General features: G+C 48.4%; 1 protein-coding gene across 1 annotated transcript; it reads left to right on the top strand.

Annotated features, from left to right (window-relative positions):
• Positions 1-565: 565 nt before the first annotated feature.
• LOC144133057 (G-protein coupled receptor 83-like) lies at positions 566-11,766 on the top strand. Its single transcript, XM_077665887.1, has 2 exons — positions 566-665; positions 10,467-11,766. Exons 1-2 carry the CDS (start codon positions 639-641, stop codon positions 11,667-11,669), a joined length of 1,230 nt encoding a protein of 409 aa, XP_077522013.1. The 5' UTR covers positions 566-638; the 3' UTR covers positions 11,670-11,766.
• The last annotated feature ends 4,982 nt before the right edge of the window (positions 11,767-16,748 follow it).

Genomic DNA, 16,748 nt, shown 5'->3' with positions numbered 1-16,748 from the left:
AAAAAGCGACAACAGGAATGGCATATCGCTTTAAGCGTGCGGCTCGAGGACGGTGTGTGATTCGTTCCCCAGTGCCGCCGTTTACCCACTGGTTTCCAATGGGCAGAAGTTCTCTCGAAGTCTGGCGCTTGGTTTCTTTGAGCTGAAGCGCTCGGAAAATTGCCTTTCACCTAACCTTGGCATTTGACAGCAGCGGCAGCCACCGGCACGCACGACGAGTGAAATCTGCTCTGTATATTTACAGTTTCTTGGCCGCCGAGATCAGCTCCGGCCGCGCTGGTGCAGCTGAAAACCGCTCGTCGCTCGAAGTTTTTTCTTTCGCTGTGGAAGCGAGACAGTTCTGGGGAAGGCAAATTGACACCTGCATCACCGACGCCAGCGACAACTGACGATCAAGCAAGGGCCGAGGGGGCGTCTCCTCGCATTTGGCAGCAGCGGCAGCCACCGGCACGCACGACGAGTGAAATCTGCTCTGTATATTTACAGGTTGGTCGTCTTTACTTATAGGGATTATATTCTGTTTTGTTGCCGACCCTGCCGCTGCTGCCGCAAGTACATTGTTTAGCTTAAAGTGTATTTTGCCTTTGCACCGCTCGACATGTCGAGATGTTGCACATGCCGCTCGCTTGTGCCTGAAAATGTGCCCTCTGTCAGCTGCTGTGAATGTAAGTTTAATTTTCATTTTGGCGACTGTTCTCGTATAGCCGAAGAGGCGTGGAAAACAAAACGTGTAAAAAAAACTGGAAGTGCAATACATGCAAACGTGACCACATTATAGAAGATGGAAGTGAGAAGCTTAGTGCAGAAAAGGAAGTGTTAACACGTTTGCTCAAAATTGAAACTAAACTTGACGCTCTCCTAACTTTGCCCAAAAGAATTGATGATCTAGAAGCCTCTGTGCAGCTAATCTCAGACAAGTTTGACGAATTTCAAAACCGGCTGACTGATCAAGAAAAAACACCAAAGAACTTTGCCAGCGTGTAGACAAACTTGAGAGGGTGGACTCGGCAAATGAAATTGCTCACCTAAAGTGTGAAGTCGAAAGCTTAGAGTGGCGAAGCCGCCTCTTAAATCTTGAAATACATGGTGTCTCTGAGTCCGATGATGAGGACCTACTAGAAAAGATAAACGAAGTGGCTACCAAACTGAATGTACCGCATGTAACGAGGAAGGATATAGCTGCCGTGCATAAGCTACCTGCGAAGGCCGACAAAACGCCAGCTATTATCACACGCTTTTTGAGGCAAGAGGTCCGTGACTCATGGCTGGCAAACAGACATTTGCTGCAAAAAGAGAAAAGCTTGTTTATCTGCGAAAATATCACGCGACTCACCCGCACACTGCTAACCTCGACAAAAGAATGGGCAAAAAAGAATGGCTACGCATACGTTTGGCATGCTAACGGAAAAGTTCTGCTGCGGAAGCAGACAGGCGACCCCGCTCTCGTCATTCGCAGTGAGCAAGATCTTATCAACTTGCAGTAACGTGCTCTTGTAACACCCCACGATGTGGGCGTTTCTTTGTGTTCTTTAGTGCAAAATGATGCACTCAAGTTTTGTCCTTCCTTGTGAACCTGCTTTCTCAAAAAAAGACACACTTTCTTTGTTTCATCTCAACGCTAGAAGCTTAAAAAGTAAACTTGATGAGGTAGATTTATTCCTAAATGACCTTAACCATTCTTTTGACATTCTTTGCTTCACTGAAACGTGGTTTTCCTCTGATGATGAGTGTGCTTTTCTTGATGGTTACGACTGCATATCCGTATGTCGCGCTTTCAAACGTGGTGGTGGTACTGCGATGTATATTCGCTCAGATTTCAAGTACAATGCACTCACAGAGTATAATATTGTAAATGAAAACATTGAATGTGTCGTTGTACAACTTCATGACATCCTGCTAGGAGTGTTTTATCGCCCGCCATCTGGATCCTTGAACCATTTCTTGAACTCTATGGAAGAACTGTTTGAACTAAGTCTTGAGTTAAAACTACAGTGTGCTTTTGTTGGCGATTTTAATCTAAATGTTTCATCAGATACCTCCGGCTATTCGCGCCTGCAAGAGCTGTTTGTGTCATACGCGTGCTGTAACGTAATAGAAATGCCAACTAGGATTACTCCTACCTCTCAAAGTACTTTAGACCTTTGTATTACAAGCTTTCCCCCTGACGTCGTCAAATCGGGTGTATTGATGTGCGATTTAAGTGACCATTTGCCAATCTACTGCATTTTACCTCACAAAAGACCTAATTCAAATAAGCAACCAGTTTTTATCCGCCATTACTCTGGAAAAAATATCAGCAATTTCAAATATCTTCTCTCAAATCAAAGGTGGGACACCATTTTAAAGGAAACAGATGCAAACATAGCGTACGAGGCTTTTCTTTCCTGCTTTATGGCTGCATACGAGAAGTGTTTTCCCCTCGAGCCATGGGTAAAACGAAAAAAGATAAGGAAGCCTTGGATCACTCATGAACTGCATATGAGAATCAAACAAAAAAACAGGCTCTTTGAAAAATTCCTGGGTACCAAGCATGAAAATGACTTTACACTGTTTAAAAAAGTTTGAAACAAATTAAATACAGATATTAGAAAATCAAGATTTGAATACTACATAGCTAAGTTTGCAGACATTACGGGTAACTCACGGCTAATGTGGCAAACCGTGAGGGAGGTACTCTCGAAAAACATCCAGCACAAAAAGGTTCCGTATCAAAACGATGCTGTGACTGACAGTGAAGTCGCAAATTTATTTAATGACCATTTCATTGCAGTCGGATCATGCGATGAGAAATCAGCTAATTTACCGTGTGAGCAGTTCATTGTATCAAACGCCGCAAACACATTGTTTTTAGCACCCACTGACGAACGTGAAGTGCTGGATATTATTCTGGCACTAAAAAATAGCTGTGCTCCAGGAGCAGACAAAATTAAACCGAAACCTCTAAAGGCTGTAGGTGAAATAATCAGTTGCCCACTCTCTCACATTTGCAACATTATTTTATCTACGGGCGTTTTTCCGCAGAAAATGAAACTGGCCAAAGTGACTGTTGTGCACAAGGGTGGCCCCGCGAACGAACTAGCAAATTATAGGCCCATATCAGTACTACCAGTATTTGCAAAGGTAGCCGAACAGGTTATAAACAAAAGATTCGTCCGATTTCTCACCGCGCAAAATATTATAGCCGATGAGCAATTTGGCTTTAGGAAAGATAGATCAGCCGAAACCGCACTCCTTGGGATAAAGGAAAAAATTCTAAACAACATTGAAGAAAAGGCACACACCCTGGGAATTTTCCTCGACTTCAGAAAGGCATTTGACTGCGTTGAGCACGATGTTCTAATAAGAAAGCTTTCATTTTACGGTTTCCGCGGCGTGTCGTTGACCTTAATTGAGAACTATTTAACGTCAAGAGAGCAATTTACTGTCATAAATGCTGCAGCCTCACATGTAAAAACAATAAAATATGGTGTGCCTCAGGGATCTATTCTCGGACCTGTACTCTTTATTTTATACCTGAATGATGTTGTGAATATACCAGGCAGCGAAAACCTAGTGTTGTACGTTGATGACACAAATGTCTTTTTCTCAGGTATTGACCCCTACGCGCTCGAAAGAAAGACTAAATATTGGTTGACTGGTTTGAGCACATGGTTAAAACTAAACAGGATGCAATTAAATGCTAGTAAGACCAAATACATTCTCTTCAGGGCAAAAGGTGTAAAAGCTCGTGACAACCTAAACTTAAACTTTGAAAACACTCAGCTGCAACAGTGCTCACAAATTCGTTTTCTAGGTGTTTTGTTTCAAGAAAATCTCTCTTGGAACTCGCATGTTGATCAGCTTCGCAGTGATCTTTGTCGGGCGGTTGGCATTTTAAACAAACTGAGATATTATCTCCCGGCGTCCGTAAAGCGGCAAATATACTATTCATTAATACATTCCCGTTTAAGCTACTGCTCATTTGTGTGGTTAACGACGACGCAGACAAATCGAGATTCCCTCCTTGCAATTCAAAAGCGGGCATTACGAGCTGTTGGCAAAATACAGTTATTGCGCAGCTGCCGGCCTTTGTTTAGGTCTTATGGAATATTAGAAATAAGTAAACTGCACACGTACAAACTATGTCTCGAAATATTACGCCAGTACAAACTAGACAAAATAACCTTCGAAACCACCTATCACACTAAACTTAGCACATACGAACTTCGAAAACAATGTATGGAAACACCTCGTGTACGCACAAGTTATGGTTTTGAGAGGTTAGGATGGCAAATTCCTCACTTAATTAACCAATACCCTATTATTCTGGATACTGCACGCACTACCCCTCTATACGTAAATACAAAATGTTAATTAAAGCAATGCTCATAAATGAACCTTAAAGATAAAAACTTAACGTATACCTATCACTAGTGTATGCTTTGTAAATATTGCTCTGGTCGAATTCTGGTTAATGTTTGCTGTGTGTGTTTTGTAAAGCCAGTGTTTTGTAAAGATGTCTTAATATATTGTGTAAAAATACTGAAAGTGTGTTCTATTATGTAATGCTCTTCTTGATTTTGTGTAGCCAGTGGTGCCGCCTGTCATCCGGGTGGCGTGGCCTCGTCAGGCAATGTATGCCTTTTGCCACGTCACCCTGGACAACCTATTCGTTGTCTGAAATAAATTTTGAATGAATGAATGAAAAAAAGAAAACACTTCACTCCATTGCGCTTTGTGCGAGGTTGCCGTTGCACTATTAAAACTCATCATCAGCAAAAGAAAACATTTCTAAGAAATGGATACCCAAGATTCTTCACTCGATGTATCATCCAAAACCGAAAAGGATGCAACGAAAACAACTGTATATGCTTATATGCAAAGGACACGCCGGTGGCAATATCGCGTATGCAGCTCGTACGTAGAAGGTGTCAGCGAAACCTTGGCCAGTATTCTCTGAAAGGAAGGGATGCAAACTACACATAAGCCGGCCACCATTATCGGACGCCTCCTCTGCCCCTTCAAAGACAGTCAGCCTAAAGAAAATGCCTTAGGCGTGGTCGTGATGCAATATATACCTTTCTTCGAGCGCTTGGTGTCGTAGGCTGTGGAAACAAGTTATGGCACATTTAAAAGTCGCCGGATAGTCTTAATCGTTCCCTGGAAACGGCTCCCTCTTCTTACTCCCGCGATTTGTGTGCTTATAAAGCCCCTGCAACTCCCAGGAGCCAAACCTTGAAGAAGTAGTAGTTTACTATTCGTTTCAGAGGCAACAACAACTGACGAAAATACAAAAATGAATCAAACTGTAGCCGGCCCGGCGATTGCTATCTAATCTCTCAAGCACCGGAACTGGAACCGGCGGAAATAAAGGCAAATAGAGAGGATAGAGAGAAGTACATAGAAGAGTGACAGAAAAAATTAATCAAAAACGGGGGTAGGTTTGCACGCCATGTGCAAAAAAAAACTAATATGTTCGCGCCACTCTTGCGACAGTGCTTATAAGTACTGTTGCACATATTCGCAACACGGTAAATTCACTGCGTATTCAGGGCCGCGAGCACGTAGCGTCCTGTCGCTAATCGCTCGTGCGAGCGGCACATTGCACAAGCGGGCTGGATGGAGCGCCCAGGCGCCGCGCTGGAGATAACCACTAAGCTTTGAAACGTCGTGTTATCGGACAGTAACTTCTGTTCATTTCTCAGCAAATTTAAATCATAATATTTAACGGGGGTTTCATTCTTGATTACTACTCTGGGTAACGGCGTAGTTATTAGCTTGCCGTACTGATGGCCCACTCTTCAGAATAGTTCCCAGAATGCCATTCTATCAATTCTTCGTTAGCGGTTCATAGTTTACGTACACCACACAATTGCCGAAACTAGCATCGATTACAGGAATGATAGAGCCCTTATCGACGGTAAACGATCGAATAGTGAGAGGCACTATACCAACATAGAAAAAATGTTGTGAACTACCGCTCACTAATTTTTACATTGGACAAATCACCTACTCCCATAAAACGCAGCATCAGGTTTTCTGCCTCTTGTCAGAGTGACAGAGTGCAACACCCTGTCCCTTCAACGCGTACGTGCTGCACTTTCAGCACATCGACAAAACTTTCAAAGCGCTGTCTGCTATTGAGGCTAATAACTGGAGTGTTAAAATGTAGTCATTAAAACACGATTCTAAAATTTTCAATGCTCAGTGCAAGAACCATATACAAGTATGGGTGAGTGAACTCTGTGTGAGCGTCTGGGAATTACGCATACCACTGCTTGAACGAGAGTACCTGGAAGTTTCATTGCTTTGCACTTTCAATGCGCTCGCAATTCCACTATCACCTATGCCCGTGTGGTGGGGTCACTGTATGCGCTTAAATAAATGTACCTCTCAAGCAAAAAAGCCTCCTTATAATTTTCTCTATACACCTCATAGTAGGCATGCGCTTTCTTGTAGGACTTCATGTAGTAGCCCACGGTCGTAGCCTCACACCGATGGGGGAACTTTTGATAAAAGTGCGCATTCGTACAGCACGGCTCAACCTCCCAGAGGAACGTACCAAAACAGGGACACTGTAGCAGGGACGTGCGCCTTGCCAACACACCGAGAGAGGGCGCCACGCGTTTCTTGCCGGTGCGGGGGGTTCATAATCAAAAGAAAAACAGCGCAGGAAATTTTTTGCTCCACTGAAATGTAAAATACTTTATAGTTCTTTTAATGTAGGACATTACGCTACCTGAATACATCTACGTGAATACGCTACCTGAAATACATCGACGCTTGTCGATGTATTTTAAATTATGGCTTTGGTGAGCAAAGAAGCGAAGTCAAGTGGGGTATTTTTCGGGACCTCGCCACCGGCTCCATGCTATCGTAGTGCATTGCGCATGGTAAATGCAATATTTAATCTACATTGATGAAACTCTACTAAAAGAAACTTTAATAAGCATTTAACATATATGCGAGAGAGCTAATCTCTGACTTTTATGCGCAACTACGTATTAATATTTCTTTTTCATCGCCATTGAGTTACGCGCCGTCGCGCCGCCGTCTGTCACGAGATGGCGCGACCGATTTTTCGACGCGCATGGGTCAGAATCCTGGGGATGAATGTACATGCGCTCCGTTCATCAACACAGTTCACCCTACAAAAGCAAAATAAGAAAGTGAATAAATAGAAAACTTCTACGAATATATGACATTAGTACTATAAAGTGTTGTACATTGAGGTCCTGGGGAAAAGGCGAACAGTACAACACAGGTCCTCCGCTATCCGGATAACTAAGCAAAAATTGAGTGTTAAGGAAACTTCATAAGCAAGAGGCGAGAAAATAACTGGACAGCTGCATTCGGCACTTCTAGCTGAGGTCTTGGCCGACAGTTGCTGATCCCGTAGCCGCTGGCAGAATGGGAGCGTCAAGTGCGCGCATTGGCGCTGTGTTTTGCGGGCTCGACGACTGGCCGAGTGCGCATAGCGTGCCCCAACAGGAGGCCAGCCGGCCGCAGTAACCCTTAAGGTTCCCCGAGAATCTTTCAACAAAACTGCCAGCCCAAAGTGGTGGTAAGCGCGCCAATGGCTACCGTGCTTCTCCCCACACCGAAAGGGCGTCATTCGACGGGGCCCGACGTTCATTATCCCGTCCTTGCGCAATGCAGCTGACCGCTGTCTGGCAAAAGAGCAGACGAAAAAAGCTAATATTTCGGAAAGAGAGCCCGCGAGAAAATCAAAATTTTACTGGTCAAGAGCACCCAATCCGGTGCTACATAGCATGTGCGTCTATAACCCTTTCGGACCGCGTCTTGAACGTGATACGAAAGGCAAGCGGAAGAGGCGCATCACTTTTCGCGCGCCCAAAAGAAAGAAAAAGGCACCACAGATTGTTAAACTTTCGTAATTATGTGGTCTTGCTGCCATGCCACGAACACGTTGCTCTCTGTATCCCTCGGACTAGGTTACCAGGATTAAGCATACGGAGCACTCCAATGTCGCTCTTATGTGGCTTGAAAGTTTTGCAATGAGGTGAAACTTGAAAAGGTAATTTGTTCGCTTCGCCCAATCCCCAAGGGCTCAAGTTCTGTCCAACATCAGTGCGTTTTCCCGATTCACACTCCTACACCTGTCTGATCACACAACTTCGCCACCAACGGCCTGGAAAAAACACCGGCTGTATGGATACAATTCGCAATTCCTTTCTTTTTTATTTTTCTTTTTTCTTTTGCTTGTTACATCTTTTGTTAAAGCAATGTTAAAGGAAAAACAAAAGCTCGTGTTGATTCGCACTGCTACGAAGGTCGCATATATAGAAATGCGCCACACGTGTTCGAGTTAAATGGACGCAGAAAAAAGATTGAATTTGGTCTCTAACGATAGATTATCGCCGTTTAACGAAAGACGCGTTACATTGACTGAAATGAAAGCTTTTATAAGCCAGAACACGCATGTGCCGTGTGCCTAATGCCGATTTAGGAAATAATTTGGTCAAATGTTTAGGGGAATCCCCCAAGGTGGAGTAAACTTGAAATAAGGGAGTAATTACTCATTGGCATCCACCCAAGTGCAGCCACGCGGCTACAAAGGAAACTATACAGCTTTCTCAGAAACCTCGTAATTAAAGCAGTCACCGCATGAGGCGAAAATTCGCGGCGACACGGCGTGCGATGGCATCGCGCGATGGGCTGAGGGCCGCCGAAGCACTGTCGCTCATCGCGTCGCCCAGGTTCTGGGTTTGTAAAAAATTTCGCCCATCAGCCGGAAGTGTCGTGCGAGACTAGCCAATTACGGTAGGCCTTGCGGGTGAGTAACTTCCGATCCGTCTTGCGCGGGAAAGTCGACTTTTTTTTTCAGCGGGCTTTCCGCGGAGCAACAGCCGACGCATCCCTCACCATGGCAGCTATGCAAGAATTTAATAAAATGCTAATTAATGAAGTTCAAAAGTAAAGGGGGTCGTGGGTATGTCCTACACGCATTATAAGTCGCAAAAGCGCAGGAATGTCGTCTGGCGCCTCATCGCAGCGTCCCTCGGGCGCACTCTTCTGCGTCACGTGACTTTGTGTAGTCAACTAAAAATAAAATTTTACCTGAATATATTTTTCAATGTTTTTATTGTTTTTTATCTTGTATGAAGCCTTAAGAGCTTTGTTCTACGCGTTAATTAACGCAAAATGACTTAACGCTGAAGCTGCCGCAATCGAGCAACATTGAAAACGCGCCGCTCCGACGCCGAGTCCCGTCGCTTCGTGCGGTTTGCGCCAGCGGCAGCGATGGGTGACGGCGGCGTCATCGCGTGACGTATCGCGAAGGAATATCGCCCATGCGGTTACCGCTTAAAGAAAAATTCGTCCTGGTCCGGGGTTCAAACTCGGGACCACCGCTTCACCGAGAAAGCTGTATAGCTTTCCTTTGTAGCCGTATGGCTGCGCTTGGGTTGATGCCAATGAGTAATTAGGAAATTGCGCTGCATAGAGAAAAAAATGAAACTTGGTTTTTGAGGATAGAAAATGGCGCAGTTGCGGTTTCACATATCGGCGGACACCTGAACCGTACCGTAAAGGAAGGGATTAAACAAGCGACTAAGAGAAGAAAGGGGTGCCGTAGTGGAGGGCTCCGGAATAATATCGATCGCTTGGGGATCTTTAACGTGCACTGACATCGCGCAATCGATTACATACGTTTTTCTAGGTACGTTGATACTTGACCGTTAGCGAATGACGCATTCATCGCTGGAAAAATTCCAACGAAAAGTTTTCTCTCCAGGCAATTTAAGCCTGTGACGTCTGCACTAACAAGGATTCTGTGAACACAGTTTTGACACATACGGCTGTGTAGTGTACTCTCTGGGATCCACGCAAAAAATAAAGCACAAACTACTCGATGCACTGTGTGCGATGTCAATGCAACGAATCATTTTTTATATATTGTGCTGGGTTCCCTGACAGTTTTAGTCAGCGTCTGTTCTGTACTAAGTGTTCTTTTCGTCTCATCCGCGCTTAGCTTAATGTTTTACTTAAAAATCCGCGTTGGATAGAGTTGTCCTCGGTGTTTCTTTAAGTAAGCGTGACAGGGGCTTTACACAGCCCTTCATCAAAAAATCAAAGCGGTGTGCGTAGAACAGATTCACTGTGATACTTCAGTGTCGCTAAATTGGGTTGCATTTGAAAGCACCAGACCCACTGTATAATCGCATGCATGGCGTTTGCTTCCTCCGGAATTTACTGCAAATGGAGCTAGGGCAGCTGCCCTTATTTGTTCAACACTCTCATCCGCGAACTTCAGTTCTCTCTCGCCCCTTTTCAAGCCTTTTTATCTCTTTGTTCTTGGCACGTTTACTGCATTCATCTATGGTTAGACTCACCGCGCCTTTTCTTTTCTCGTAACCTCCTCATTCGCATTTGGCTGCCTACGCACACACACACAGATGCAAACGGGAGCAGTAAGGGCCAGCTGGGCGTGGCAATAATCCATAAATGGCGTGCGTCACTCGCAGCCTCGTGTCACGGACCAAGCTGAGCCCAGCGGCATGGGGCCTGCCAGCGCCTCATTTTCGTCGCCCGGGGACCTGTGTGGGGCAGAGCAGAGCGCCAACCTCAGCGCACTCTGCTCGCTGCTGCGCAACCTATCTATGGAGGCGCGACCTCTGCTGCGGAAGCCGCGCGACGTGCTCGTTATCCTACTCTACGGCCTCGTCGTGCTGGTGTCGCTGTTCGGCAACACGCTGGTGTGCCACGCGGTTCTCCGGTCGCGCAAGATGCGCACGAAAACCAATGTGCTGATCGCCAACCTGGCCGTTTCCGACCTGCTCATGACCACGCTGACCATACCGCTGAGCGCTTCGCGGTTCCTGCTCGACAACTGGCCGTTCGGCGAGGCCCTTTGCTACCTGGCGCCCTTCCTGCAGGTGACCTTCGTGTACGTTTCCACGCTCACCATGGCGTGGATCGCGTGCGACCGCTACGGCGTCATCGTCCACCCGCTGCGGCTGCGACGCCTCTGTCCAGCACACGGAGCCATCGCTTGCATCTGGACCCTGGCCGGCGCCCTGTCGTTGCCGCACGCCGTGTTTAACCGCGTCGTGTCCCTGTTCACGTATCGGACGCTAGTGCGCTGCCAGGTGCAGTATCCAGCACCGTCGGTAACTTTCCGCCAGTGGCTCACGCTTGCCACCTTCCTGACACAGTACGCGCTGCCGCTGGCGCTCACCGCGTTCATGTACTACCGCGTGAGCCGCGCTCTGTGGGCGCGCAAGGCACTGGGTGCTCTGACGCGGGAGCAACAGGCTCTTCACACGCGCTCCAAGCGCAAGTCTCTCAAGATGCTCGTGCTGGTGGTCGCATGCTTCGCGGTGTGCTGGCTGCCGTTGAACGTGTACCACTTGGTGGCCCACTTCCGCGCTGACGACGGGCCCGACCGGCACAACTCCAACCTCTTCATCTCTTTCCACTGGCTGGCCATGAGCAGCGTCTGCTACAACCCGTTCATCTACTGCTGGCTGAACAACAAGTTCCGGCAGGGTGCGCTGGCATGCCTCGGCTTCCTGCCACGCTGCTCTCAGCGCAAGCCGCAGCCATGGTCGCCGAAGAAGTCTGCCGCGCTGACAAGAGGTGGCCTCCGCGGCAGCCACTTGTCCAAACGCTGTTCGACGCTGAAGAGCACATCGCTCGGCTCTGCCGACAGGATAACTTGCGTCTGACTCGTGGATCAGGTGCGCACTGCAGTGGCTCAGTCACTGGCACATAAAAAAATGGGGGGACTTTTTATAACCACATTCTTAAGAAAATAAGTTGGCCCACCCCGAAATTCCAAAGGACCCCCAAAAATGGAAGTAGGCCCACCTAGAAAATATATTAAGGTGGATTAAAATCTATTATTTGTGTACAGTGGGTGAATTGGCATGGATTAGTGAGTGGGGTGTGACATTCCGTGTGTGCTACGAGGATCCACGTTCGACGGCGCGGCGTAGACGGAGACCCGTGACAGCGGCATCATCAATTACCCAGCCATGCTCTTTGAGTGACGACCAGAAAAACCGGTCCCGCCGCCGCCCCGGGGAAACAGGCTTTATCCTCCCCAATTTCCGGTTACATTCCAGGACAAGGGAGCTGTCAGCGGGCCAGAGCGCGCCGTACCACAGCCGACGCTATGCGAAACCGCGAAGACGACATTCTTTCCCTCCCCCCCCCTTTGTCGTGGGCTATCGCCGGGAAGGCACCCACAGCTTCCCAGAAGGGCCGCGACGGACACCTGTCATGGCGGACAGGCAGTACTCGCCAAGAATGTGGAAAGACAGGCGCTAGTGAATTAGCTCCGAAGAGAGAGCCTGTGTATACTCTCACTTGAGAGAGAGTGGTGGCGTTTTTGTTGTTTATTTAGTTTGTATTGTTAACAGACTATGGGTTCGAGGCTAAGCCCAACCCAAAGGGGTGGTCCCCATCTCGCATGTTATTTTGGATTGGAGAATTGATGCTTTGGGCGGGCCACTGGAAATGACCGCCCTTAGTCCTTTGTTAATCAAGTGCTTAAAAGCACATGTAAACGGATGCAGTCCAGTCTGAGCTGGGGCTCCATGCTTAGCATGTAATGTGAGGCTACTTAGGCACTAACCTGCCCGGTCGATGAGTAAAGTAGTGCAAAGTTTGTTCTTTTGTAAATTCAGTTCTGCTTTTTCCAGTTTAACTCTCTGTATATGTATGTTGAAAAATTATGTTCTGCTGTCATCATCTACAAGCTCGCCTCCTGTTCATCTTCCAAGCCGAACGACACTAGAGGAAGGGTTTGTGAACCATCCTCGAAGAAACGGACGACTATCGAAATTCTACTGCAAGCACGCTCAGGACAACATCGTTCGCCAAGAGGGCCTTCAGCGCCGAAGCCCGACGGCGTGCAGCTTCTGCCAGCAACCGCTCGAGCCCAACTCCGGAGCCACTCCATCGCCCCCATGAAGTCGTCGGCACGTAAGCTCGGACGCCCCAGCCTCTGATGTATAATCTTAATCATGTGTAATTATTGAATATACCTGTTTGTTTAAACTGAGCCATACGGTGTCTCTTTGCCTCTCCGTCCCGTGTGGACCTGCGCATTATGGGGGTCATCACACTGGTGTCAGAAGTGGGGTCTCAAAAGCAAATGTCCTCTGAATGCTGTGACATTCATGACTTCAAAATTGTAATCAAAAGGGAATCACGGGACTGATTGTGGGACTTTTACCCCCATTTGAGAGGCTTGAGGCACTGGAGGGCTTGAAAAAAAAAATGACTGTATCTGAGGGAGCTCCCACTCCACAGCCGTCGCTCGGAGAAAGCATGCTGGCATTATTAAGCGTCATTCCGACGTTTACGGGAGATAAGACAGGGGTTCCAATCTGCGATTTCTTTTCCATGCTAGAAGAGATTGGGAAAATGGGGGGATGGTCCGATGCTCAAATGCTGGGAATGGCGAGGTGTAAGATGGCAGGAGCTGCTCATGATTTTGCATGGCGAGACGAAAAAGTAAAATCCACAAAATCATTTGCGGAATTTAAGAAGCTCGCGTTTGAGCATTTTGACACTGAACCACGTCACGTGCGAGTACAAAGGTTCCGTGACGCCGGACAGATGGTAGGGGAGGACGTGCGAACGTTTGCGTCGCGGCTTCAGCGCTTAGCGCGCGATACGTTAAGCAGGGAGGAGGAAGGAGACCAGCTTAAGAAGAAATACGCGGAGGATATACTTAAAGAGGAAATGACCGCTTTGTTCGTGGCTGGTCTGCAAGACCCCGTGCGCCGGTTCGTGCTCTCGCGCAAGCCGAGCAATTTCGACCAAGCCGTGGAGGCCGCATTGGATGAGGAACAAAATGAGGCGTTAACGACAGCCGCAGCGAGAGTACGCGTCATAGAGAGAGCGGTGCTCAACCCTGAGGTTGCTCTCTTGACAGAGCGGTTAGATCGCTTAGAACAGCTGCTATCTCAGCAGGTAGAATGCCAGGTTGAAGCGCGCGCTCAACAGCGCCCATTCGCTGGAAACCGGAGACCGCCACAAAGCTACAGGCGCGGTATGCGAGATTTTGAAGAAATCGTATGCTTCGCTTGCCAGGGTCGCGGACACATCGCCAGGTTCTGCCACCAAAACGTGCGCCGTGGGGAGCCACAAAGAGAAGCAGGCGAGACACGCCCTAAGCAAGCCTACAGCGGGGCTCCAGATACCGAGTCAAAAAACTAGTTAGTCCTCCCCAGCCTGAGGAGCGTGGGGAGGGAGCAGTAGATGATGAGGTGGTGGTAGTTTGTGTGGCCGACGAGGCATGCCCTGTTGAGCGTTGCAAGTTAAATGGTTGTTGTATGGAATTGTTGATAGATACGGGGTCAAAGGTGACATTGCTTAAGGAGAGCAGTTTTAACACGCTTCGAAGGAAGGGGGACCGCGAGGTGTTGGAAGCGTCTGGTGGTATGGCAACCAAATTTGTAGGCATAACGGGGGATCCTCTTGGCATAAGTGGACTCTACCGGTTACACTTCTCTCTCGGCGGAATTGCATTGGAGCACCCCTGCTACGTATGCCCGGACACGGTGTCTCTGCCAAACGGAGTGTCAGGTATATTAGGGCAGGATTTTTTGAGAAAAGGGAAGGTAGTAGTCTCATTCTCTGATGAAGAGGTTAATGCGGGCGGCTCAAAAGTTCCGTTTTTGAACAGGAGAGGGGCTGAGATTCGCATTACCGATATTGACACCCGTCAAACAGTGGGATCATTGGAGAAGGTATATTCGCGGGTTGCCGTCCGGCTGGTCGAGGAGGCGGTCGTCCTTCCTTGGTCGGAGCACATTTTGTACGCGTTTGTGCCTTCAGATGTAGAGAGCGGCGCCGTGGGAGTGCTTGAGCCGGTCGACTCTCTCAGCAATGGCCTGAAGGCAGCCGCGTGCCTCGTGACAGTTAATGACGCCCACAGAGTGCCCCTACGGGTGGTTAACTGTAGCCAGCAGCCACTGAGCCTTCCCAAGAACAAAACATTGGCTTTCTTCACCTCTGCGATAGAGCAACGTGAGCCCACCGATACGGTACTCGCAACTGTAGAGCATGCTAGTCCTTCGGCTGCTCCAAAGGTGTCGTTCGATCTTTCTCACGTAAAATCCAGGGAGAGGGAGGCTCTGGCTGGTTTGCTGAACGACTACTCGGAGGTATTCGCCGCGTCCAACCTGGATTTGGGCTGCTGTGGCGTTATAAAGCACAGGATAGAAACCGGCACTTCATCGCCCGTTTACCAGCGTGCGTACAGGATTCCTTACTCCCAACGTGAGGAGATGGAGCGGCAGGTGCAGGACCTGATTGATCGCGGCATTGTCGAACACTCAAAGTCACCCTGGGGAGCACCAGCACTATTGGTGGAAAAGCCAGATGGCTCGTATCGATTGGTAGTGGACTACCGCAAACTAAATGCCGTAACTCGCATCGATCCATACCCCATCCCCAATATACAGGAGACGCTTTCTCAGCTGGGCTCTGCCAGGTACTTCACGGTAGTGGACATGGCGGCGGGATTCTGGCAGATAGCAATGGATCCGGCAGATGCCGAGAAAACGGCATTCAACACGCCCTCAGGGCACTATGAATGGAAAAGAATGCCGATGGGTCTGGCCAACAGCCCTGCTGTCTGGCAGAGAACCGCTGATGTTATCCTGGCAGGTCTTCTGGGGAGGCTGTGCTCCGTGTATATGGATGACATTATCATATACAGTGGCAGTTTTGATAACCATTTGCGCGATATTGAGCAGGTTTTGGTGCGACTAAGAGCAGCGGGTCTCAAACTGAAGCCCTCTAAGTGCCAATTCCTCAAAAACGAGGTGAAATACCTCGGGCACGTTGTTTCAGCTGACGGCGTGCGACCGGACCCTGAGAAACTAAGGTGTGTCGCGGATTTTCCATCCCCGACTAGCGTCCGCCAGGTCCGGCAGTTTCTCGGCCTGATCGGTTACTACCGAAGGCACATAGAGGAGTTCGCCAAGCTCGCTAAGCCGCTCACCGCCTTAACAGCCAAAAATGTCGCCTTTCGTTGGGACGAAAACGCGGAGAATGCTTTTGGGGCCCTGAAAAGGAAGCTAATGAGTGCACCGCTGTTACGCCACCCGGATTTTAGTTTGCCCTTCGTTATGGCCACAGACGCGTCAAAGTTCGCAGTTGGTGCCGTGCTATCTCAGGTTATCGAGGGCAAAGAACATCCCGTTGCTTTTGCTAGCCGACAGTTGAGCCCCACAGAGCAAAAGTACGGAGCTACGGAAAGGGAGTGCCTCGCCGTTGTCTGGGCAGTAAAGCACTTCAGATGCTACCTTTACGGCCGCAAATTCAAGCTAGTCACAGACTGCCATCCTCTGAAATATGTGATGAGTGTCAGGGACCCTAGCTCGCGACTCGCTAGATGGAATCTACACCTGCAGGAATACTGCTTTGAAGTTGAGCACAAGTCAGGAAAGACACATCTGAATGCTGATGCACTCAGCCGCACAGCTGCCGTGGCAGCTATAGAAGAGTTTGTCCCCGTAGTCGACCCCGCCGAATTACGCACAGAGCAGTGCAAAGATCCTGACCTGAAGCGAATAATCGAAAGCTTAGAGGGCGCACCGTCTCATCCCGAACAGCTAGGTTATTTCATTGACAAAGACGGCACCCTGTGTCGGCGCACGAGGCCAACCAGGAAAGGGAGACCAGGGAAAACCGCTTGGGAGAGAGTCGTCATACCTCGGTCGTGGACAGAAAGAGTTCTTCGCGCGTTTCACGATGCGCCATGCGCCGGTCATTTTGGCGTAGCG

Source organism: Amblyomma americanum, chromosome 1, assembly GCF_052857255.1.
Source record: "Amblyomma americanum isolate KBUSLIRL-KWMA chromosome 1, ASM5285725v1, whole genome shotgun sequence".
In the NCBI taxonomy this organism is placed as follows: domain Eukaryota; kingdom Metazoa; phylum Arthropoda; class Arachnida; order Ixodida; family Ixodidae; genus Amblyomma; species Amblyomma americanum.
Note: the sequence above shows the minus strand (reverse complement) of the source record. Positions and strands in the feature narration are given on the sequence as shown.

Bases quoted from the DNA above. Each gene is read 5' to 3' on its own strand.
- LOC144133057 (XM_077665887.1), top strand. From the start codon at position 639: ATGTGCCCTCTGTCAGCTGCTGTGAAT. The intron at 666-10,466 runs GTAAGTTTAATT...CGTCACTCGCAG, and splicing joins CTCTGTCAGCTGCTGTGAAT to CCTCGTGTCACGGACCAAGC.